At 41.6% G+C, this 23,744-nt stretch overlaps 3 protein-coding genes across 3 annotated transcripts; 1 reads left to right on the forward strand and 2 right to left on the reverse strand.

Annotated features, from left to right (window-relative positions):
• Nucleotides 1-2,657: 2,657 nt before the first annotated feature.
• Nucleotides 2,658-5,245, reverse strand: LOC128609280 (zinc finger protein 239-like). Its single transcript, XM_053627800.1, has 2 exons — nucleotides 5,209-5,245; nucleotides 2,658-3,812 (listed from the first exon to the last, which is right to left on the reverse strand). The coding sequence occupies exon 2, from the start codon at nucleotides 3,718-3,720 to the stop codon at nucleotides 2,899-2,901; it is 822 nt and encodes a 273-aa protein (XP_053483775.1). The 5' UTR covers nucleotides 3,721-3,812; nucleotides 5,209-5,245; the 3' UTR covers nucleotides 2,658-2,898.
• A 441-nt stretch (nucleotides 5,246-5,686) lies between these two features.
• LOC128609279 (dehydrogenase/reductase SDR family member on chromosome X-like) lies at nucleotides 5,687-11,669 on the reverse strand. The gene is made up of 7 exons (XM_053627799.1): nucleotides 11,519-11,669; nucleotides 10,961-11,068; nucleotides 9,538-9,606; nucleotides 8,936-9,037; nucleotides 8,335-8,539; nucleotides 8,022-8,229; nucleotides 5,687-7,816 (listed from the first exon to the last, which is right to left on the reverse strand). Exons 1-7 carry the CDS (start codon nucleotides 11,616-11,618, stop codon nucleotides 7,619-7,621), a joined length of 990 nt encoding a protein of 329 aa, XP_053483774.1. The 5' UTR covers nucleotides 11,619-11,669; the 3' UTR covers nucleotides 5,687-7,618.
• A 4,858-nt stretch (nucleotides 11,670-16,527) lies between these two features.
• On the forward strand, nucleotides 16,528-23,744 carry arsh (arylsulfatase H). The gene is made up of 11 exons (XM_053627804.1): nucleotides 16,528-16,665; nucleotides 17,779-17,819; nucleotides 18,210-18,356; nucleotides 18,444-18,565; nucleotides 20,095-20,217; nucleotides 20,321-20,744; nucleotides 20,941-21,077; nucleotides 21,334-21,468; nucleotides 22,368-22,530; nucleotides 23,078-23,199; nucleotides 23,282-23,744. Exons 1-11 carry the CDS (start codon nucleotides 16,543-16,545, stop codon nucleotides 23,605-23,607), a joined length of 1,863 nt encoding a protein of 620 aa, XP_053483779.1. The 5' UTR covers nucleotides 16,528-16,542; the 3' UTR covers nucleotides 23,608-23,744.

Raw genomic sequence — 23,744 nt, forward strand, 5'->3', positions numbered from 1 at the left:
CTGTCTGTGTGTGTGTTAACAAATATGTCAAAAATCTTATTTATTTAGTTATTTTTGACTCACACTTTGATAAACAAATCAGTGCTATTAGGAGAAGCTTCTCTTATTTAAGATCTATGGCATAGTTAAAACAGTTTTTCTCTAGAAAAGACCTAGAAACCGTGATTCATGCTTGTGTTACATCAATCCGCCTTATCTCATCTGCAGCTTGTGCAAAATGTAGATTTTTAACAGGGACCAAAAAGAGGGATTATATTTCCCCTGTTCTGGCATCTCTTCACTGGCTTCCTGTCAAGTTTAGAATTGATTTTAAAATTGTAATTCATGTATACAAAGCTCTTTCTGGTTCTGCTCCAAGCACATCATTGATCTGCTTCAACTTTACTCTAACACTAGAGCACTGAGATCATGCAATCAACTTCTTTATCTGTCCCCCGTTGTTGTACTAAGACAAAGATGAGTCTTTTCTGTGTTTGGTCCCAAACTTTGGAACAGTTTCCCTTTTCACGTGAGGTCTGCTCCGTCTTTAGATATTTTAAAATCTTCTCTTAAAACTTTTTTATTCTTTGTGTTATAATCTTATCTAATGTAATGTACTTTAATGTTTTGTACAGCACTTTGGATCAACTATATATCACCATGCCTTACTGGGGTCACATCGCAAACCACTATACTGCCATGTCACACTTGGGTTATACTAAACTATATAGCATGACAAAACATGGCCACACATGTTTGTAAGCAAATTCGTGGTTAGCTAGCACTGACAGCCACGGACAACGAGACTTCCCCGGTTACCATGACAACTGGCCACTGTGGGATGATATAGCACATGGTGGCAGTAGATTTTGATAAAAAATTGGGTGTTAAAAAAGTGTGTTAGTGAGTGATTTAGGCCGCAGCCGTGGCTAGACAGGAACATGCTGAACACACTGCAGTAAAGAACAGGATGTGGTCAGAGAGGGGGAGAACTTGAAAGAACTCGTAGTGTGAGCTTTCCTTCCTCTCCTTTTATAGACATACAGCATAAAAACAGGTTAATGCAGGAGTCAAATCTGAACAATTGAAGTCAGTTTAATCTCATCAATAGCTTTTTAAGAGTTTTACAAACAATGGCACATGGCAAAGCTTGCAAATGTCCTGGATCTGTTAACATTTATACTGTCCCAACAAATATTTTAAAGGATAAGATTAACTTTTGCAGAAAATTGGAAATCTTGTTTGTTTAAAAACGAGGAGCTGAATTGCAGTCAATTTCAGCACGGCGAGAGGATTTGAGAAAGTTTGGCCAACAGCGCCCTCTAATGCCTAAAATTCTAAATGCAATCCCACTCTTCTCCTAGGTCACAAGGTCAGAAAAAGAGCAACATCTGGTCACAGAAAACCTCATTTTAAAAACCCCACAGTTCCGCATTTTCATTATGGTGATCATGTGAATAAGTGAGTGTTTCTACTGTGCACTTTAACACCACTGGGTAAATAAAGATTTTACAGATGTTACTTGGTGCTATCATATGATTTCTGACAGCACATCACCTCGTTCTGTAGGTCAAATGACGCAGTTCCATGTTCAGGAGATTACCTCACTTATAGTTTGTTAGAGCCCATAACACATAGGTCTTGTAAGCTCTCAGGTGGAAACTTTTCCACAAATGGTGTCTACTCAATCATGTGAATCCTAATCTACAAGCCTTCCTGCTAGGACTGCCAGACAGCATAAAGTTGGGTAATGCTGTACATCACAGCATCATGGTGTCTCAATGGGTGCGCTAGTATCGGAATCCTTTAAAATGTCCCCCTTAAGGGCCCATGTACGGGGCAGAACTGAAATCTGAATCGCTTTGATTCACATCTCTTTGAAGACTGATCACTTCAGCAAAAAGAGTGCGAGATCTTCATTGCTCTGTAGTAACCTTATGACTGAACCCTGAGATTCTACCAAAAGTCTCAACAGTCGTATCATCCATTTTTTTCCCCTCACAGTGTTCCATAAATCTTACATGCTAGATCAATGGTCACCAACCCTGTTCCTGGAGATCTACCTTCCTGAAGACTTCAACCATAATGGTGCTCACCTGACCATCTAAACATTGTCTTAAGGAAGTTCTTGATCAACTAAAACAGGTGTGTTAGATTTTAACTGGAGATGAAACCTGCAGAAAGGTAGATCTCAAGGAAGAGGGTTGGTGACCACTGGTGTAGAATATGTACTGTATGTGGTGCCAAAGTCCACAAGGAACAACAAATGGAATTACACCTCCATGGATTTCCTGAAATGACTCATCACCAGACAGACTACTGGAGGAGTACAAGCTGTACAGTTTGCCAAACCCCTGCAAGAGGGGCTCTTTCCATTCCTTCCAAAATGTATCAGCTGATGAAAGAATAGTGGCACTAAAAGCAAAGACTGGGCTCAAGAGATAGATATATGAAGAACAAACCAAAATAAATTGGGTTTTGTTCATGCAGGTTCCAAATGCACATTCACATGGGACTGTTATATTTTTTAAAGAAAGTGACATACAGACCAGGACAAGGTGCTGAGCTATGACTGGGTCGTGGTTCTTGTAGATGACAAGATGTTGGGCAGTGGATACGAACTGTCTGTGGATAAGTTGGTACACAATCCCCACACTGCTCAGGGGCCTCATCCAAAATCCGGTCGAACAGGACGACAACTGGCAGCTTGTCTATATAACTAATAAATTAATGCCAAGACTATTGCATACTCATGATTGATATAATTTATTCAGTTTACACAGAAACTATTCCTGTACAACACAAGCTTTAAGATAAAAATGAATACAATCGAACATATTCAGTTTTTCCTTCAACAGGACATCAAGGCTAAAAGTTATATTATATAATAAACGCAAATAACGACGTGTACACATTGAATCACATTAACTGACTCTTGCACTTGTGCCTCTGTAAGTTACTTAAATAAGTGAAGTTGCGTCCACACGCTGAGCAGTAATACGGCTTCTCTCCGGTGTGGATGCGCTGATGTGCTTGAAACGTGCTCCCGTGTGTAAAACTCTTCCCGCAGTGCAGGCAGTGATACGGCTTCACGCTGCTGTGAATGAGCTGGTGTCGCTGCAGATGACTCTGGTGAGTGAAACTCCTCCCACAATGTGAACACCGATACGGTCTCTCCCCTGTGTGGACGCGCTGGTGTATTCGGAGATGACTCTGCTGACTGAAAGTCTTCCCGCACTCCGAGCACAGGTACGGCTTCTCTCCGGTGTGGATGCGCTGGTGCAGTCGAAGGTGACTGGGCTGACTGAAACGGCTGCCGCACTGCGAGCACTGATACGGCCTCTCTCGCGTGTGCACGACGCGGTGCGTTCGAAGATGACCACGCAGAGTAAAACCCTTCCCACACTCGGAGCAGTGGTACGGCTTCTCTCCTGTGTGGATGCGCTGGTGTAAGTGGAGATTGCTCAGCTGAGTGAAGCTCTTACCGCACTGCGAGCACTGGTACGGCCGCTCTCCCGTGTGAACACGCTGGTGTGTCAGGAGGTGGCCCTGTCGATTAAAACTCTTGCCACATTGCGAGCAGTGATGCGGCTTCTCTCTCGTGTGGATGCTTTGGAGGCTCTGGTGCGTACTGTCTGGAGTAAAACCTGCCTCACACTTAATATCTTCCTGCATTTGTACACGAGAAGGATTGAGATGGAAAGAAATTTGCTGACTACAAGCGATTGCTATGGGCATCATAGTTCAGCGTTTTCCTCAAACAGAGCATCATCTTATGTAGGAATGTCTCCATGAGGAGCAGGAGAGCACTCAAAACAGAGCACCTTTCATTTCTGGAGGAGAAACCAAACCAAACGTAAAGAATATATATTCAACAACACCTTTATGGACACCTTTATTCTCTCGTAGCTTTTCTTTCTCCAATGCACTTTCTCCAAGTTCTACAGCATTAACATCACGATAACACCAAAATACACTGGGCTTTCGTTAGATATAATCGTGGTCATTATCAGTTGTTTGAGTCGATACACATGATGACCAATTTTGTGTTTCTTATTTAGGATTTCGTTAAGGAATGTGAAGTCATTAGGCCTTGTCAGTTTCTCCTAACGCTTCTGAAGCGTGTTTTCACTTTACTGATGAGAAGTTCACCTTTACTCCTACTGGCATGGACACAAGAAACAAAATCAGACAACACATGACAAGATATTACAGGAATAATGAGGTTTATACCGATTAAAACGTTGACGCAAACTGTATAGAGCCTAGAAATGGATGAGAGCAAAGTTCTGTTGATTAGCCGTGTGTCTCCTGAGGTAAACTTTAAGACTTTCAAGACTCGCATCCAAGAGACATTTCTTTCTTTCTCTTCTTTCTTTCTTAACACAACTCTGTTACAATTACAGCATAATTTAATCCAAATTCATCCTCAGAAACCTCAAATCCAACATCTGACTTGGTTGTTTGTGTGAATGGAAAGTAAGACGTGTGTAGCTGTGTGTTTGAATCAGCAAGACTGTGTGTGTGTGTGTGTGTGTGTGTATATATATATATATATATATATATATATATATATATATATATATATATACATATATATATATATATATATATAGATAGATAGATAGATAGATAGATAGATACACACACACAGACACACACACACACACACACACACACATACATACACACACACACACACATAATTCTGTTTATTAAAAGAGTAAGGTAAGATTTCGGGAAAGGTTTGTAGTCATGGGAACAAGAATGACAGGTCTAAACACTGCAAAACCTTGTCTTTGGTTTAGAAAAGTAACGGCAGTGAGCTGTTTAGGAGCTGAAAGTGTCGACTCTCACTGGTGAGCCGAATCAAATGATCCGACTCACTGAAAGGAGACAGATTTCCCATCAGCAATGTAGACAGACGCGCTGTATTTCTGATAAAAACATCAACAATTCAGGCTTTCTAACCTGAACCCATCTGAGGAAGCGTTTACATCGTTATATTTGGAAAACGATTAAACTATGGATTTAATTAGATTGAACCAGCAGTGAAGACTAAAACACAATGAAATACTAAATCTGAAAATTATACATACATTCACGAGCTAAATAAAATCAAATAAATATACAGTAATATCCGCGTTATTGTGGTGAAGCTCCCTGTGTAGTGCTCCTATAATTAAATTAGAAAAACAATGTGGGATTCAGAGAGCGACATTAACTTACCTCCGACTCTAAAGCAGAGATGATTTGAGATATCTCGCATACAGATAAAATAAAGTTGAACTTTTTTTTATTTGCTCTTTTTTATTATATTTTTTTTGTTGTTGTTGTTTTGTTTTTTAAGACTGGTGAGGCTTATATGCATTAAACACCATCATTTTTTATCTTCTTCTACGTGCGACTCAGTTATGGTGCTTTACTGCCACCTACTGGACTGAAGCAGAGCAGCGCCTCACATAAAGCTTTAATACTTTAAAAAGATTCTGAAGTATGAACAATATCAAATATTCCCAAATATAGTTTCATATAAATCTAAATTTATATAAATTTTAAAACTCAAAATTCGGTGTTTCAGAGCTTTTTGTACCTGCTTTTTCTACCATTAGTGCTATGAATATCAATACATCTAGAAATAAAATACAAAAAACAAACAAAAAAGAAGAGTTTTTGAGATTTTAATTTTATAGTTGTTCATGTCCAGGAAAACGGTTAAAAAACATTTTCACAACTCATATCTTGTGTTCGTCCAATTAAGTGCTCTCTAGAATGTATATGCCTCGCCCCCAGGGGCGTGTCTTACTCTATCCTAGCAGCTCATTTGCAGTAAACATGGTTCTTTGGTTGGCACGGTGGCTTGTGGCGCTTTCCCCCTGCACGGTACGGCTTGACTCAGCTCTGCTCACTTTTTGGGGTCTTTCCACTGTGGATAGTAACTGGTACCTGGTATTTTTTTAGCACTACCTTGGTCGAGTGGAGCCGATACCAAAAATTTACGTCAAAACCCTGCAGATCACTGATTGGTCAGAGGGAATCGTCACTATCATCGTCACTGGGGCCATCAAACCCGCTAGTTTTAAAGTTAGTTAGAAACAGCAATAACAGAATCATTTGTTCACACAACCTTGGATTTGTAAAAAGAAATGGCTGCGCGCAAAACCACGCCATGGTCAATAAGCGAGGTGCAGATGTTCCTCTCGTTAGCAGTCGAGGAGAGGATCCAACGAGAGCTGGAAGAGGAGACGCGAAACGAAAAAGTTTTTGACTAAGTGTCTCAGTGTCTAGTTTTTAGTAGTTTGCCCTGCATCTCTGAGGTTGGGGGTTTGGATCCCGTCCCCACTCTCTGTGCATGGAGTTTGCATGTTCTTCCATGCTTTGGAGGTTTCCTTCAGGTACTCCGGTTTCTTCCTCCAGTCTAAAGACATGCGTTGTAGGCTGATTGTGTGAGATTGTGCCCTGCAATGGATTGGCACCCTGTCCAGGGTTTCCCTCGCCTTGTGCCGTGGGATAAGCTCCAAGCTCCCCGAGACCCTGTGTGGGATAAGTGGTACGATGGATGGTTCTCTGCTGTGTTGGCTGTGTGCACATTTACTGCACGTTTATTATTCACCGTTACAGATCTTGCCAATCAATAAGAGTCAGTAATATCATTTAATTCACCACTCATATATGTCAGATGTCTCCTGGTGATGACCTCCATCACCATCATCAGCGCTGCTGATGCTCGACCTTTAACCCGGATAAAGTACATTATTCATTCATTGTGAGTAAGCACTTTATCCTGGTCGGGGTTCTGCTGGATCCAGAGCATATTTCAGGAATACTGGGTTTGAGGTGCGAGTATAGCCAGTCTATCACTGGGCACCATGCACACACGTTCACACCTATCTTAGACAATCCACATACTGCCATGTTTTTGGAAGTCAGAGGAAACTAGAGAACATAGAGGAAACCCACATGGACATTAAGAGAACTTGTGAAAGTCTGCAAAAACAGTAACCAGAACTCAAGATGGAACTGTAAACCATGGAGCTGTGAGGTAACGTCGCTTTCCACCTCTGTACGTCCAGCCCACCATGTCATCATGTCCAGTGTGCTCCTACGTTTAACGAACGTGGCCTTTGTCACACAAGCTTCATATCTCACCCACCGCTAGACAGTAAAAAAACACATGACTATTTCACAAGTTTTATATCCAAGTTCACTCCCAGAGGTGTATAAAGCAAACAAATAAGATGCGTTTCAATAAATAAAATGATTTCAAAATGTAAATGAAACACACGTTTTTATTATAAATAACAAACCACAACGTTATATATTTTTATATGAAAACACAATAGTTCTGTACTGTACATTCTCACAGGCTTTCAGTGCAAAAAAGTGGAATAATCACATTATCAAGACGGAAAGAAAAATCCAATGCACAGAAACAAATCCATCTTTACTCCATGTCAGTCAGGACGTGTTTCATATGCCGAGTCTACGGATTTTTTTTGCGCACTGTGAAACACATCCGACATTTTTACGCTGATATTATACTCTCTACATTTTATACTTCGTTCACACAGAACACATAAAAACAAAGACACAAAGTAAAAACATTTCCTGCTTTGATTAAAAACCCAACTCGTTTCCCTCATAATTCTCTGACGTCTTTAACTGGGAGTCGTAACAGCCTGCAGGTGTTTTCCCACAGTTCAGCCTGGAGCTTGGCATCGTAAGAAGCCGGAGATGATTTCACGGGTCTTCCTTCGTGTACGTAGCAGCCGCTGACGCCTTCAAAGTCCTGAGATGCCGCTGTGTACACGGCTGTTTCTGCCGCCTGCGCCGGAGTCTGCAGAGAGACCAGACATTAATGGATCACGAACGTCGTTTCTCAAACTACATCCCGGAACACTAAATGATTTTACCACGTTAATGACGGGAATTCTGTCTCTAAGATCACCAACAGTTCCCAAAGTACTCATTATCATATTGTTTATTTTTTCAAACACACATCTCATCCATGCTCAGTCAAACAAATCGTCATGTTCTCGTACCCTGAACAACAGACAGGCGATAAGTTTTTGTGCCAGTTTTACTGGAAAGCTCATGTGGCGGTACAGCTCGGTGTCCACCATGCCCGGGTCTACAGCATTCACCGTCACGGCATACCCGGCGGTCTGGAGCTCCTGATGGAGGTGATAGGTGAACAGGAGCTGCGCCAGTTTACTTCGGGTGTACGAGGCATGGGAACTGTAATCCTGCCTTCGAAACGGAGCGGAGAGACACAGATCACTTACATACAACATTAACATTACTACATTAATGTAACAGTCACGCATTAACGCTACACACAAATGCGGTACTTACAAGCTGCGAAAGTCCCGCAGGTTTCTATCGGACACGTAGTGCGCCGAAGAGCAAATGCTAATTACTCTAGAACATTCCTCCGTCCCAGAACGTGCCAGCGTGTCCAGAAGGAGCCGAGTCAAGAGAAAGTGACCTAGGTAGTTAACGGAGAAGTGAAGCTCGAAACCGTCGTCTGTTTTCTCCTCGGGAACTAGCATTACAGCCGCTGCAGGAGAAACGCCCCAGTGTTAGCACGGCAGGGGCACGAAATTCCTGACACCCCACTCCATTCCCTGCTAATGACATCTGGACCCATCTGTCCATCACACACCTGCTGCCCTTCCTTCATCTTGCAGCTTCGCACCACCATTTCTGGTAATGTGGGTGTCCTGGGGCCCAGGCACTCACCTGCAGAGACCACCTCCAAGCCTGGCTCCAGGGTAGGGAATGTGTACCTGTAATCTGGGCAGTTAATCTTTTCATGGTGGTCTTTAAGATCACCCTCTGATCACCAAGCAGGAGAGCATTAAGCTCTCCATATCTTGAGACACATTATTAACAAACACCACTTTTCTTTTTGTTGTTGCTAATGAAAGATGGAATGAGGGGCAGTTAACCTCACCGTTGTTGATGAGTACGTGTAAGGGCAGTTTTCGTTCTTTAAACCGTAGCACGAACTCTCGCACGGAGCTCTGGGAGGCCAGATCCAGAAGCTCAAAATCCACTGAAATAAAACACAAAAAGCCACAATGAGCAGAACGGTGACATAACGGAGCAGCGTCATTAAGCGTTAACATCCTGTGAAGTTATCTCAGGCTTTACGATACTGCAGAAAAAATCATTGTAAAAAATTTATTCACAGCAACGACATTACAGTCTACACAAACACCACCGATGGCTGGCTTCCCAGTTTCGTTTAACCTTTACGGGAAGTTGCAGACTTTCGAGAAGTGCTGCGAAGCAAATTTAGACAGGAAGAGAAAGAACAAGGACTTGAACAAAAAAATTGCAAGAAGATCAAGAAGAGTTAAACCGTCAACTCCATGCTCTTTACAATCCTCAGGGTGAGCTGGATGTCTTTCTGGGACTGACTTCACAGACAGTGAAAACTTCATGTCTCATAACATTAGATTTAACTTTAAACAAATAAAAATATCTGCATACGTACGATACAATACCAATTACCGAATACTACGTCCAGAGAAAAACTCTATAAACACCCACCTTGAGCTTCACTACTCTCTTTACGAAGCCTTTCCACTGCAACGAGGCCTTGTTGTTGATCACGAGAGGCTGGAGACCAAAAAAAAAATCAAGAAATTCTAAATGTCAAGTTAATTCATGTTTATTTATTCAACAAAAACACTTCAAAGTTACACATTAAGGTAAAAAATGTGGAAGAATCCATTCCATCCATTTTCCGTATCCTACACAGGGTCACAGGGAGCCTGAAGCCTATCCCTGGGAACTCGGGGTACAAGGCGGGGGACACCCTGGATGGGGTGCCAACACATCTTATGGCACAATCACACACACACACACAACAGACAATTTAGAGATGCAAGTCAGCCTACAATGCATGTCTTTTGGCCTGGGAGAGGAAACCAGAGTACCCAGAGGAAACCCCCCTGGGGAGAACACGCCGAGGCAGGATTCAAACCCTCGACCTCGGAGGTGCGAGGCAAACGTGCTAACCACTAATTAGTGCACAAGGAAAACAATTCTTCTTATTTTAGTAGCTAGCTAACTAGGAGTTAAAATGCCACACGGTAATTAACTGGACTTACGAATCAGTTGTGCTGACAGGGCATTGTGGGTAACACAAATAAAACACATTAAATACCTATCAAGAAGTCTTGTTAGACAGGGTTCTATACATTCAGGATCAGGACAGAACTTTAAAATGGCTGACATTTTAAGACTTGGTAAGAAAACGAAGCAGGCATGAATGCTCTTCCTATTTTTAGTGTCCTAACCGGAGCAGTGGACGACGGCACCGAAGGCTGTCTCGTAATATTTTTGGCTTCTGGGAATTAAATGCACGGCCTAATTAACGAGTCCCATTAGTTATCCTCCTGTTATTAGACAACGAGGTGGAGGGCAGAGAGAGAGAGAGAGAGAGCGTTCCACATGTCCGACAACCGTGATGGTAAAAGCTGAAGGAAAAAGAGAGACTTTTGACAATTTATAAAGACAAATCGAAATATTTTCCATGAGATAAAGAAAGTAAGGACCGCCGTTTCCGAAAGATTGTGATTATGGAGACATCTGACGGCGGTACGTCCAGGTACATACGGCGAGCCCGTAAGTCTTCAGTGGCCGAAACCTCTTGGAGATAACAGGGAGGAAACGCAGCAGGTTATATTTACGACAGTATCTGCGACGTAACCGAATCAGCTGACCAATCATCAGCCGGCAACTGGCTATCTAATCACTAGCTAAATGAACTCTTCAGATATACGGAACTGGTTTTGAAAAGCACAGCGTTGCATACGGTCAGGAATCCAATATTGATTCATTTGGGTTTTTTTTTTATTATTCATGATTATCTAAAGAGTTTAACCCAATAATAGTTCACTAACTCTTAAATCTTGGATCGTGGTACAGTCATCAGAGTTGTTTTAGTGTGTGTGTGTGTGTGTGTTACCTATAATAACCTGCATTCCCAGATTAAGGAGTCGCTTCACTATTTCGTATCCGATGCCACGTGTTCCTCCTGTAACTATGGCAACCTTTCCATGCTGCTCTGGCAAAACTGAAACAACAACAACAATAATAATAATAATAATAATAATAATAAGAGGAAGAAGAAGTAGTAGATATACTGTATGGTCAGTACGGAGCCATTTAGTGATTCTCTGCTCCTTATGCCCCTTTAAAGTGCACTACATAGGGTACAATCCTCTTCATCCTACATAGTACACTACATGCCCAATATGAGAGGAACAAATAGGTTTCTACAGACTATCTAGTGTTCTTTTGGATTTATCTTCCTACTGACTGTAAAAGCAAGTGAAATGAAACACTTCTCCACTCTGTCTAGTGCACTAGATGAGTTTCAGGGAGCTTGGTGAGGTTTACACAACAAATCATCTCGTGCACTATATATTCAGTAAGGAGGCGTTTGGGACACAGCCCGATGTCCTTGTGTAAACTTGCTGTTAGATTACTTCATTATCAAATGAACGGAGATCTAAACGCTAACCTGGAGAAATAAAAGGCCTGTGAATGAGCTGATAAAGCAGAAGCTTCACGCCGACCAGGTAGAGCTTCAAGGCCGAGATTATTCGTGTTAAAATCGCCATGATTCAGCTGCTACACACTCAACTTCTACCGCTACACCCGGAACTGCTGACCAATCAGAATCAGACCTCGCTGTGTACAACGTGACTACAGAGGCCGCTGACCAATCAGAATCAGAGCGTGCCATGTTTGGGTGGGTCCATTGTGTTCAATGGGCAATTGCAACCAGAGCGTGCAGTGAGTGACCAATCAGAATCGAAAGCGCTGAGAGTGACGCGCGCATAGCAACCACTGACCAATCATAATTAGAGCGGCCTGACAATCTCGACCAATCAGAATGCGGTCCAAGTTAAAGGACTCGGTGATGTTCACGTGTTTATTGGAAATACTGTAAATAGCAGTGCATACGGCTAAGATTTATTCTTCGTGGAAAAACTTATTCAAAATATTATAAAACGTGTTTTTTTGTGCAATCGGAGACTATCTTAATCCGAAAATTTTGATCCGTAAGAAACAACTGAACAATTCAAAGCATTTAAATATAACATATAATATCAAAACAAAAACCAATGCCCACCAAAAAATCCCCCAAAGGTTCCCTAACGCCATAAAATCCTCTAACCAGTAAGATCCCTTCACCCGTAAGATCCCCTAACTCTATAAGATCCTCTAACCAGTAAGATCCCCTGACTCCAAAAGATCGCCGAACCCATAAGATCCCCTTACCCCACAAGATCCCCTATTCCAGCTGCAAATCACAGGTTTATATTAATGCGCTTGTTCTAATATGTTATCGTTTCTATAGTAACAGCTCATTCACAGGGACTCGTACAGCTGACGCTCTACATTATCTAATGCTAATAAACAGTTTTGTTTTGTTTTTGTTTTTAAGCCTCTATAGTCATCGATGGGAAATTTTCTGTAAGATGTTTATTTAACATTTATGGAAGGAGTCTCCAGTGTCAGCACTTTGTAACAATCAAGCTGTAACTAAGGGAAGGAGTTTACGCTTTGCGGTTATCGGTAACATGATCAGCTGCAGGGTTTAAAATAAAAATCTTATTAACTTCTGGAGAGGAAAAAAAAAGTGAGGCTGGTGATGGAACCGTTTATAGCGGCTATAACATAAGTGAAAACAAGAACTAACTTGTTTTACGGATGATCCACAGGATTAAATGTAACTTTAAATGGATAAAAAGTACTACACGTCGTTCTTTAATACATTCAAATTGCAATCTTTTAGAAGCGTTTACAGCAGGACGGCGTGTCACAGCAGCCTATTTTTAACTGTATTAACGTTACTGCATTGGCTCATTAATATAACAACTGTAATTAATTTAGCCCATGACCTAGATATCGTTAGCATTTCTCATTTTCGCTCGCTATACCTGCTTTAGATAAGCTGCTTGATGCTTTAAGTCATAGCAGCAGGAAGTTTGATTTGATTTCTGCAATCACCATGGCACTCTCCATCCTCCACAGCGTTTTGTGTGTGTGTGTGTGTGTGTGTGTGTGTGTGTGTTTATCTTGCTCTGCCTCAGGCGTCTGCCTACCCGAATTTATCATATTTTTCCCAGCACGCTGCATCTGGAGTGGAAACGAATCGATCTGACAGGTGAACGTGTGTCTTTCCAATGAGTGATTCCTCCCCAAAGGATTCCTCCTGGCCCACTTTCCCCAACTCCGTTTCTCTAACAACCATGGAAATAATACAAATAAAGTTTCAAAATCATACAGATATTACCAAGATGACTCTTAATTACCAATTGCTCTTTGTAAATCAAAACCAAAAAGGTACTGATAGTGGTCCCAGTCCCTCCATCTCTATTCCTGGATTGTGTTTGAGCAGTATGGTAATATTCTGTGAAATCTGAAATAGTTCTACCTTTAACATGCGACACCTGGACATATAATAATATAGAAATAAAAGTATTATTGATCCAGGATTATTTAAACTGGTATACTTTCAACATTATATAATAATGGTATAGACAAACAGTTATTTTCTGATACATAATACTTCTTCGCTAATTTAAGCGTCTAGCTTTTCTAAACAACTCGTATCACATTGTTAGCATCATCTGTGCATGTTTTGGTGTTTTTTTCTCTAGTTTAACACGATTAAACGTTATTCTTTTTCTATGTCAAAGCAACTTTAAGATAAGCCTTAGTTTTGTTTAGACAATTGAGAAACCTCGACTAAATTTATTTCCATAGTTTTAAACTGTGAGATCATTTGAGCTGTTTCTTGCTCTGTTAGGAAATATTTGTTGTAAATTGTTTCTGTGAAACTATTTTATTGTCATTTAAAATGTTCTTAGTGCAATATTCGAGATTACAGTATTTTTGTCATTAGATTAGAAAAAAGCACTTTGCTTGCAGAGCTGTTGAAGGACTTTTGTCTGAAAATGATTTGTTTCTCAGGAGATCTCTGCATTTATATATAAGCAACTAGGAAGTAATTATTTTTTGCTGTTTTCTGCTATTTTAGTCATTTATTTCATACATAGAAAAACTTTTTCAATTATTAATAAATTATTTTGAAAGCTTCTTTGCTTCAGAGATTTTCTTTACCTGCGCATAATACCATACATTTAGTATCCTTTGTTACCTGCTCAGATGCCGTGATCGCAGTCGATGTCCCTGCAGATGTACCACAGGATGACATAGAGGATGAGGAGGATGACGAAGATGAACAGTCCAATTAAGATGGCTTTGTACAGCGGTGGGATGAGAGACTGCATGATGGAAGAGAGAAGAAACAAGTGGCAGCATGGATGAGGATGAGAGGAGGATGGAAGGCGAGACAGAGAGGGAGCACTGATCTCCTCCGGATCTCACACACTACACACAAAAAGAGACTGTCCTCGATGCAACTGTACTCAGTGTATGTTGTTCACACACACACACACACACACACTGTGACACACCAGCTATCCCTATACTCCCGCACCCCCCACCCCCGGAAGATTTTCTGTTTTCTGATGTCGACAACAGGGAGCTGAACAACCTTGTGTAGTTTACACTGACCACAAGAACCTTCAATATCTTATTAAAACAGCCGAGCAACTCACCCCGAGACAGGACCAACGGGCCCTCTTCTCAAATTGTTCCAGCAGACCCAAATCCTACCAACACCAACACCTTCTTCATTCCAACTACAAGCTGGGTTCCTGAAGTCACCCAGACCCTGGAAACAAGAGTTATGTCCCTTCCAATCTTATTAATGGTCAAACAGCCTGGGCTCATACTGTCATTCTCACTGGTCACGCATTAACCTCTCACCATAAAATATTGGTGGGAAACCATTCTACCAGACATATAAGAGATTACTTAAGTCATGCTCCATGTGTGTCTAGGGCGAGGTTCCTGCTGAGTCCCAAAATGACCATGGGCCCATATCACCATGAACTTTTTGACAGATCTGCCATCATAGTGGTGACTACAAGTCTCTCCAGCTCATTCCGCTTCCTGACTTACCTACACCTATAATTGTAAATAGTATGCAGTGTTTTGGATTTAGAGGCAAAATATTTGTAAACAAAATGTAGCTCATCATCTTACCAGATCTTACTAGATCTTTACCAGAATATGATTTGTAAATGTCTATGGTAGGGCACTTAATGCTAATGGAAGCTTTCCAACTGTTAATAAACGATGTCATTTTGTGGAAAGAGACAATCTACTTTATTATATATATATTTATCTATAGTTTAGATAAATATATCAATATAACAATCTATATTTATTTATATTTATTGATTGTTGGGGGGGGGGGGCTTTTTATTCAGCGACTTTTGATTCAGCAACACTTTTTATTCAGCAGTGGCCTCTTTCTTACACAAAATCTCTTTTATTCCACAGTGCAGTACTGCCACCTCCTGGTGCTCAGGCACAGTTTTACACCATCTCCAGCCACCCATTCATCCATCTTCTAAACCGCTTATTCTTCAGGGTCACGGGGAACTTGGAGCCTATCCCAGGGAGCATGGGGCACAAGGCGGGGTACACCCTGGACAGGGTGCCAATCCATCACAGGGCACAATCACATACACACTCACACACCCATTCATACACTACGGACACTTTGGATATTCCAATCAGCCTACCATGCATGTGTTTGGACTGGGGGAGGAAACCAGAGTACTCGGAGGAAACCCCCGCAGCACGGGGAGAACATGCGAACGCCCCACACATAGGACAATGGTGGGAATCAAACCCCCAACCCTTTTACACCATCTCATTTTATTTTATTTAGCTGTTCTAGTAGTTTGAGTTCAGACCTAACACAACTTCAAACCTTATGAATTGCACATCCCCTGCAAATATTTCATCACTACACACACACACACACACACTCACACACACACGCACACACACACACACACACATATATATATATATATATATATATATATATATATAAAATTAGGTTGGACTTAGAGCTTGTGTGTGAATATGTGTTGAAAGGTGTGTGTGAAAGGTATACTTGCTCTGACAAGTACAAACAGTTAGATAAATTATGCAAACTTTGTGTAAAATATGCCAAAACTAAACCAACCTGTATGCAACATTTGTTGAACTTTTGTACAATAAATTCACTATTCCTGAAGAAACGCCTTGTACCGTAAAGACCATATTAAATGAGTATTTGCATATTTGGAGGAAGGTAAACATAAAGCTTGGCGCTAAAATTACACTGCTAATCTCATAGTCGAGCTAGCAGAAGTTAGCATTCGTACGTTAGAATAACAATACTAAAAACAAGCGGCCAAAACAAAGGCTACTTTTGTTTTTATTAAGCGAAATATAAATATTTCTGCCGTGACGTGTATTAGAGACACACGGGTATAGAGCGTAGTAAAGAACTACTCTTTATCTTAGTGCAAAATGTCCTAAATGACAGCCTGAGCCCTAGATAAGTGCACTACATAGTGGATGAAAGTACTGCGTTCACCGCTCCGTGTAGTGCACTCCAGAGACAACATGAAGCCGTTTGGGATTCAACCCGAGAGAGTTGGGAAACGCGCAAGAGAACGGTATTCTGATCCTGAACTATTTGACAGGTTCCTGTTTGGTTCTCTGAAACAGCACCGTGGAGCAAAAGGGGTAAGAAAGGGTGATTTATTCACAGTATAAAATTTAGTCCAAAGTTCAGTTTGTCTGAGAATCCAGCCTTCATGATGCAATTTATATACTGTTATAACTATATGATTGTGAATTATTTTTGCAAAAGTATCATGAATTTTATTTTAAACAGAAAACAGACAAAGATTTGAATGTTAAAAGCGTAATATTGACATTTAAACACTGTTGAATATACAGTATTGAGAAATATTACCCACACATCTGTATTCATTTTAAATTCATTCATTCATTGATCTTCAGTAAGCACTGACAGTTCAGTTCAACTCACCAGAAAGTCAAATGTATGTGCACCCCCTGACCATCACACCCATATGTGCTTGTTGAACATCCCATTCCAATCCCATTATAACGCGCTCCACTCTCTCTTCTGGGAAGGCTTTCCACTAGATTTTGGGGTGTGGCTGTGGGGATTTGTGTTCATTCAGCTACAAGAGCATTAGTGAGGTTGAGGTCAGGTGCTGATGTTGGGTGAGGAGACTCCAGTTCCAGTTCATCCCAAAGGTGTTCAGTGGAGTTGAGGTCAGGGATCTGTGCAGGACACTCGAGTTCTTCTACCTTCTTCCAATTTTCACATACCATGTCTTCATGGACTTGTTTTGTACAACAATTGGAACAGGTTTATTTGGGCTTCTTAGTTCCAGTGAAGGGAAATTGTAACTCTAGAGCTCACAGAGAAAATTCTGTACAATTGTGTGCTTCAGACAGATTAGAGAAGAACCACAAATGGGTGTGATGGTCAGGGGTGCACATACTTTTAGCCGTATAGTGTGCATTTTAATATGAAGACATATGCCATATTTCTGTGTTATATAACCCAGCTGCTGTGTCAAGGATCACTGACCTCTGTTCTTTGATCTGTCTGTAATAATAAACATGTCATCATTGGCAAACTTAACTGCACATGTCGTTCCCTTTCAGTGGTGCATGCTGGGTAATATTTTACCTGTGTCCTTAGAACTGCGCAGGACTTTATCCTTTAAAGACAGTTTACTCATTCCAGTCTACTGTAATTCCTAGTAAATCCCAGAACTGGACTCTGATCTTCATGACTTATTTTGAACACGTGTCTTTTAGGAGAAGCGGGTTGCTCCTCTGATGGCTCACATAAGCCTGAGGTATGAAGTGGGGTTATTTTTGTGTGTTATTTTGTAGTTTTGGTGAGATTAGGCATGTGCTGAAAATCTGTTATATCTACTGTATCATAATACTATTAAAAACTTGAAGTCATAAATTACTGCAGTATTTTTTTATGTAGGAAAATTGCTCTAATATTTAATTAGAAAGGTTTTCCCTCCTAAATGTTTGAGGCAATATCCAGAGCTAGCTAGCTATCTTGCTAGCAAGTTGTGTATACTGCTTGTACCTTAGCTAGCTAAGTATAAACATCATCTGGTGTCAGTATTTGTGTTCACAAATATTACTGTTAATCAAATAAGTAAAAAATGTAGGAGGAAAGATGATATTTTAAAGCAATATTTTGTACTCTAATGTTTCCACCATTTCAGGCATTTGCTCGGATTGTTTATCCTAACCGTCGGTGTAAGTCGGTGTGTTACAAACGCTGAAGATGCCACCCAACCCAACTTCATACTCATGATGGTTGATGATCTGGGGATCGGGGACGTTGGTTGCTATGGTAACGATACGATCAGGTGAATAAACCATGCACGTTTTGTCGTTGATGTTGTCGACTTGAATTTTCAGACAAGCTTGAAGTCTGACATCTGATTTGTGGTCAGAACCCCGAACATCGACAGGTTAGCGAAGGAAGGAGTGAAACTGACTCAGCACGTTGCCGCTGCTCCTCTCTGTACACCGAGCAGAGCTGCGTTCATGACGGGACGTCACGCTTTGCGTTCAGGTCTGTATCTATTAGCAAGTTCTCTCTTCACTTTACTTATGTACTTAATTGACAATATTTGCGATGATATTTGTCTTGGTTTGCTTGTATACAGTCAACTGCAGAAATTCTGACGCCCTTTTATGAAAGAACAGATGGAATGAGGTACCAGATAGCGATCTTTGCACTGGTGTCCTTCATCCTGTCACCTTAATACTAAGATGTCACTCTTCAACATAAATCCTCTTTCCACAACACCTTGCAGCTCAGGAGTCTTTCTTCATTCACTTCCTGCAGCAGCACAGCTTCCAGGCTCACACCTGAAGCACTGGTTCTCCAGCACAAAGGTTGCTTGAAGTCTGGATTCACCAGATCTGCCTCCCTGCACAATTTCCTCTTACTCGAGATGCTGGGAATCTGCCAGGCACTGCTCTTTGCAGATGGATGCTGAAGCTATTTCTGAGATCTGTGAGGAGGAGAATCTGGGAATGAACCTTCTATACCATCACACCATCCCCAGTACTTTTCCACCTGCAGCTGAATCACTCCAGCACAAGTATTAAAACCAAAGTAGCTGTTCTTGGTCTTTTGCCACTATACACGTCTTGAGGTTGACCAACTTCTGTGATTGACCTGTCTGAGGTGCTCTATCAACCAGGTGTGTAGCAGCAAATTTTTCTTTCCCCAGCAGAAACCTGTTCATGAGCCTCTAGAAGGTCGCTGGTGGTCCTTGCAATCCAAAAAGTATCACCAAAGGGTGTCCTAAAGGCTGTGAGCTAATACAACCTATGGCCCAAGGAGACCTGTTCCAGTTCCCCTATCACAGGTCCAACAACTCCAATAACACATCAGCCCATAGCACTGAAGACGGGCCAACCATGAGAGAGTCAAAAAGAAACTTGGGCACTAAGACAATGGGGCTAAATCTCATGACCTAGCATGTCCAATCCAGACACCAAGTAAATGCCCAAGAGGTGAACCCTCTTTCAGAGAAATCTGATGTTCTTCCAGGTTTCAAGCTATTTGCTAGATGAAGGGTGTCGTTGAACATTACTTAAAATATAACAAAAAGCAGAGTCTCTTCAAGTGAGACTTTTGTTGCTTACTGACATGGTAAGCACGCAAGAGCTCAAACAGTCTCATCCTCCAGCAGTCTTCTCTTACAGTCACTTTGTGACTATCTATGAATATTCATGCTAATATCTTTCTCAGACACACTGGACAAAGAACTATTTGATTTATTTGGGGGAGGAGAATCTCTGAGCCTCAGGAACAAGGGTGTTATTCAAAATAGTTTTCTTTGTATCAGTGTAATGAACATCTGGTTCTTCTTATCTGGAGCTTCTTCCTCAGCACAGCATAAAATGAAAAGAATAAAACACTATGCACACTTTCTCTTCATCATTACCGTAATCCAGCCAAACTACAATGTTCACTTCTATATGAAGTTTTAATCCAAAATGTATATGAAATATAAACATGATCATTTTCATGGACGTAAATGCCTTGATGAAGTCCGTACCACTTTCTCGATAATATTTCCATCTAAGGTCTCGGAAGTACTGGAAGAGTGCAGGTGATCCTATTCCTCGGTGCTTCAGGAGGACTTCCTCCCAATGAAACCACGTTTGCCAGAGTCCTACAAAAGCAGGGTTACACCACAGGAATTGTGGGTAAGACAATCTTTCTGGTGTGGTTGGTGTGTAAAAGGTCAGTGCTAACGTTTTGTTTTTCTTTTTGCTTAGGGATTAATGATTACTTTTTCATTCTGACCAGGAAAGTGGCACTTGGGAGTGAGCTGTAAGAGCAGGAACGATCACTGCCACCATCCCAACAGCCATGGTTTCGACTACTTTTATGGTCTTCCTTTCACCCTGTTTAATGACTGCAAACCTGGAAACGGCACTGATGTGCTCGGCGACCTTCAGGAGCTGCTGGGGCACATTTTCATGCTATTAGCGCTGGCAGTGTTGACGCTAATCATGGCTAAAATCTCTGGACTTCTGGAAATTGGCTCCAGAATGCTCATGTTCCTTGTCGTTGTTTGTGTTCTTGGCTTTTTGACTTGGTACATTCCGTTTGCGTTCTTACGAACCTGGAATTGCATCATCATGAGGAATCAGGATGTAGTGGAACAACCATTGAATCTGGACACGCTAGCCGAAAAGCTAATGAACGAGGCGGAGCAGTTTGTTGAGAGGTGAGGTAAATGTTTGTAATTTTTTTTCTAGTTTTATTTGCTTGCAAGATTCTTACCAGATAGCGTTTAAAAAAAAAAAGAGTTTGTTTTTGCTAATAGTCCGCACAAGCACATTAATATAAACCTGTGATTTGCGGCTGCACTACTGTAAGAACTGCTGTTAGAGAAAGTTCTAACCAATAGAAAACGCCTGCAGGAACCAGAACAGACCCTTTTTGCTGTTTCTGTCTCTGCCTCACGTCCACACGCCACTTCTCATCTCCAAACAGTTTGCAGGAAAAAGCAAACATGGCCTTTACGGAGACATCGTGGAGGAAGTGGACTGGATGATTGGTGAGAGAAATCTGGAGCTGGTTTACTTTAAATTTGTGGTTTATTATTTTCCTATGATTTTTTTGTTATAAAATGTTACAGATTATGTTGTTGAGCTTCCTGCATCCTTGGACTTGTCCTGCACTGATCAAGCTGCACAGTAAAGTCATATAAGACCTAACATTAAATTGCAAAGAAAAAGCTAATCGTGTGAGAACAGGACGACCCGACGTCAGGCTTCTACGTTGAACCACCTTTCTCAATTTTCCTCTTGCAGGCAGAATGGTGAAGATTGTCGAGAAGCTGAATCTTTCTGAAAGGACTCTGATGTACTTCACGTCTGATCACGGAGGAGACATCTGGATATCTGACTCGGAGGGTCATAAAGGAGGCTGGAATGGAATTTATCGAGGTAAAGACCATTCTCCAGACCAAAACTGAACAAAACTAACTGCTGTTTTAGGATTCTTCTTCTTTTCTTTTATGATTAGTCATTTCTCCTAGATTTCCTGGGGGGTGACTCTGTGCTAAATGGGCTACCAGGTGGGTGTGTTTGCGATAAAAAACGTCCTTCAGCTCTGTGCATTCGGTGCTCGGCCCACGTTCGGCTGTTTTGGTTACTGATGCAACATTTCCAGAAATCCTTATGCACTAAAACTGCAACTGACAAGAGTACAGCGGTGTTTTACATCAACCACCCAGGGAGAACAGTATCACAAACAATGTTGAGATCTGGAACTGGGCAGATGTACACCTTTTGCCTTGTGTATCTGCCTACATACTGGACTGTTGCAGTTAGAAAACTGATTACCGATTGTCTGGCTGCAGGTTCCCTGTGACCCTGAAAAGGATAAAGCGGTATAGAAGATGGATGGATGGATGGTTCAGCTATTTCAAAACATTTATAGCAAAGCGGAAGTCGATCTGTCCAATATGGTGCACAGACAGGACAGAGATCGAGGCTCTGTGTCAGGATGCGTTCACACACGACTGACAAATAGCTGACCGACGATGACCCCTTTTTGTCCGAACAGACAATATTTCCACCTGTTATTGATGTTACTGATGAGTCCTCCATGACCATTGTCCATCGGACCAGACTCAGCTCATCACCACCATATCATCACTGAGGTTTCATCATTGTATATAGAACAAGATATCAGCACTTGTTTAAGGAATGCACTGTGCATAAATAAGTACAGTAAAATGCAACCTACCAGTTTTTCCGCTTTAAATGGTGCTCTGGGTGTCATGGCTGAAAGGCCTGATATCACCATCCCACTTACGCTGTGATTTTAATGTTTTGTGCAGGTGGTAAAAACATGGCTGGCTGGGAAGGTGGCATTCGTGTTCCTGGAATATTCCGCTGGACAAATCATCTTCCAGCTGGAAAAATCGTTAATGAGCCAACCAGTTTAATGGACATTTTTCCTACCGTAGTGAACCTCGCAGGAGGACAGCTACCTAATGACAGGCTAGTACTCGTTACTCATTAACACAACCATCGGTCTGAATGTTCTGTTCACACTATTTACTTCATATATTTCCTTCCAGTGATAAGATATGTAGCTCCTAGCTATAGTCTTGTAATCCAGTGGTTTTCAAAGTGGGGGCCGGGGCGCCCGGGGGCCTCAACAATTTGGTGTGCCCATCCCTCCCATTAGTATGTTTTCTCTTTCTCACTCTCAGACAACCACACACACACACACACACACACAGTCATTTCCTAATGTAATGTAAAGATGTAAGATGTAATTATTAATAAAAAAGGGGGATCTATTCAGAAGTCTGTATTTTTAATGCGTTTTAAAGACATCTTGCAAAAGGGGGGCCTCGGTCAAATGTTAATGCCATTTGGGGGGCTTTGCCCTGGAAAAGTTTGGGAACCCCTGTTGTAATCAACAGCACGTAATTGTGACTCTTCTGTCTTTTAGTGAGAAATGAAGGAATTGCAAATAATTACTGTTTTTGTGTGTGTGTGTGTGTGTGTGTGTGTGTGTGTGTGTGTGTGCGCTTTTAAGGATTCTGGATGGTCATGACCTGCTGCCGCTGTTGGAGGGAAAAACAAAGCGTTCGCAACACGAGTTCATGTTCCACTACTGTGGTGTTCATTTGAACGCGGTCCGCTGGCATCCTCCTGACAGTGAGTACACACACTCACGCACACATACACACATACATTAAGGGTTTAATGTTTTTGAGGTTTTTTTTTGTAATTTCTTTAGGCGACTCAGTTTTCAAAGTGCACTTCTTCACTGTGAATTGCAACAGCACACAAATGTGCTTGTGTCACGGTGACATCATCACACACCACGACCCGCCACTTGTCTTCGATGTGACCTCTGACCCCTCGGAGGCAGTGCCCTTGACGGTGGAGACAGAGGCACGTCACGGCGAGGTGCTGCAGCGGGTTCGAGATGCCGTGCAGGAACACCAGCAGACATTGACGCTCCCTGAGAACCAGCTGTCGTGGCCGAACGTGCTGTGGAAACCATGGTTACAGCCATGCTGCGGCATTTTCCCTTTCTGCTCCTGCTCAGAGACTTCGTGATCGCAGGCGCAGTTTTGGACGGAGGAAACTTTCTTAGCTCTGTTGGAGCCTAACATGACCCATTTAACCTTTTAATAAACGCAAATTGTTTAATGTGCTCAGTCCAGTTTCTCTAATAAACAGGTCCTTGAGAGTAA

The sequence above is a fragment of the Ictalurus furcatus genome, chromosome 6 (genome assembly GCF_023375685.1).
Source record: "Ictalurus furcatus strain D&B chromosome 6, Billie_1.0, whole genome shotgun sequence".
Taxonomy (NCBI): domain Eukaryota; kingdom Metazoa; phylum Chordata; class Actinopteri; order Siluriformes; family Ictaluridae; genus Ictalurus; species Ictalurus furcatus.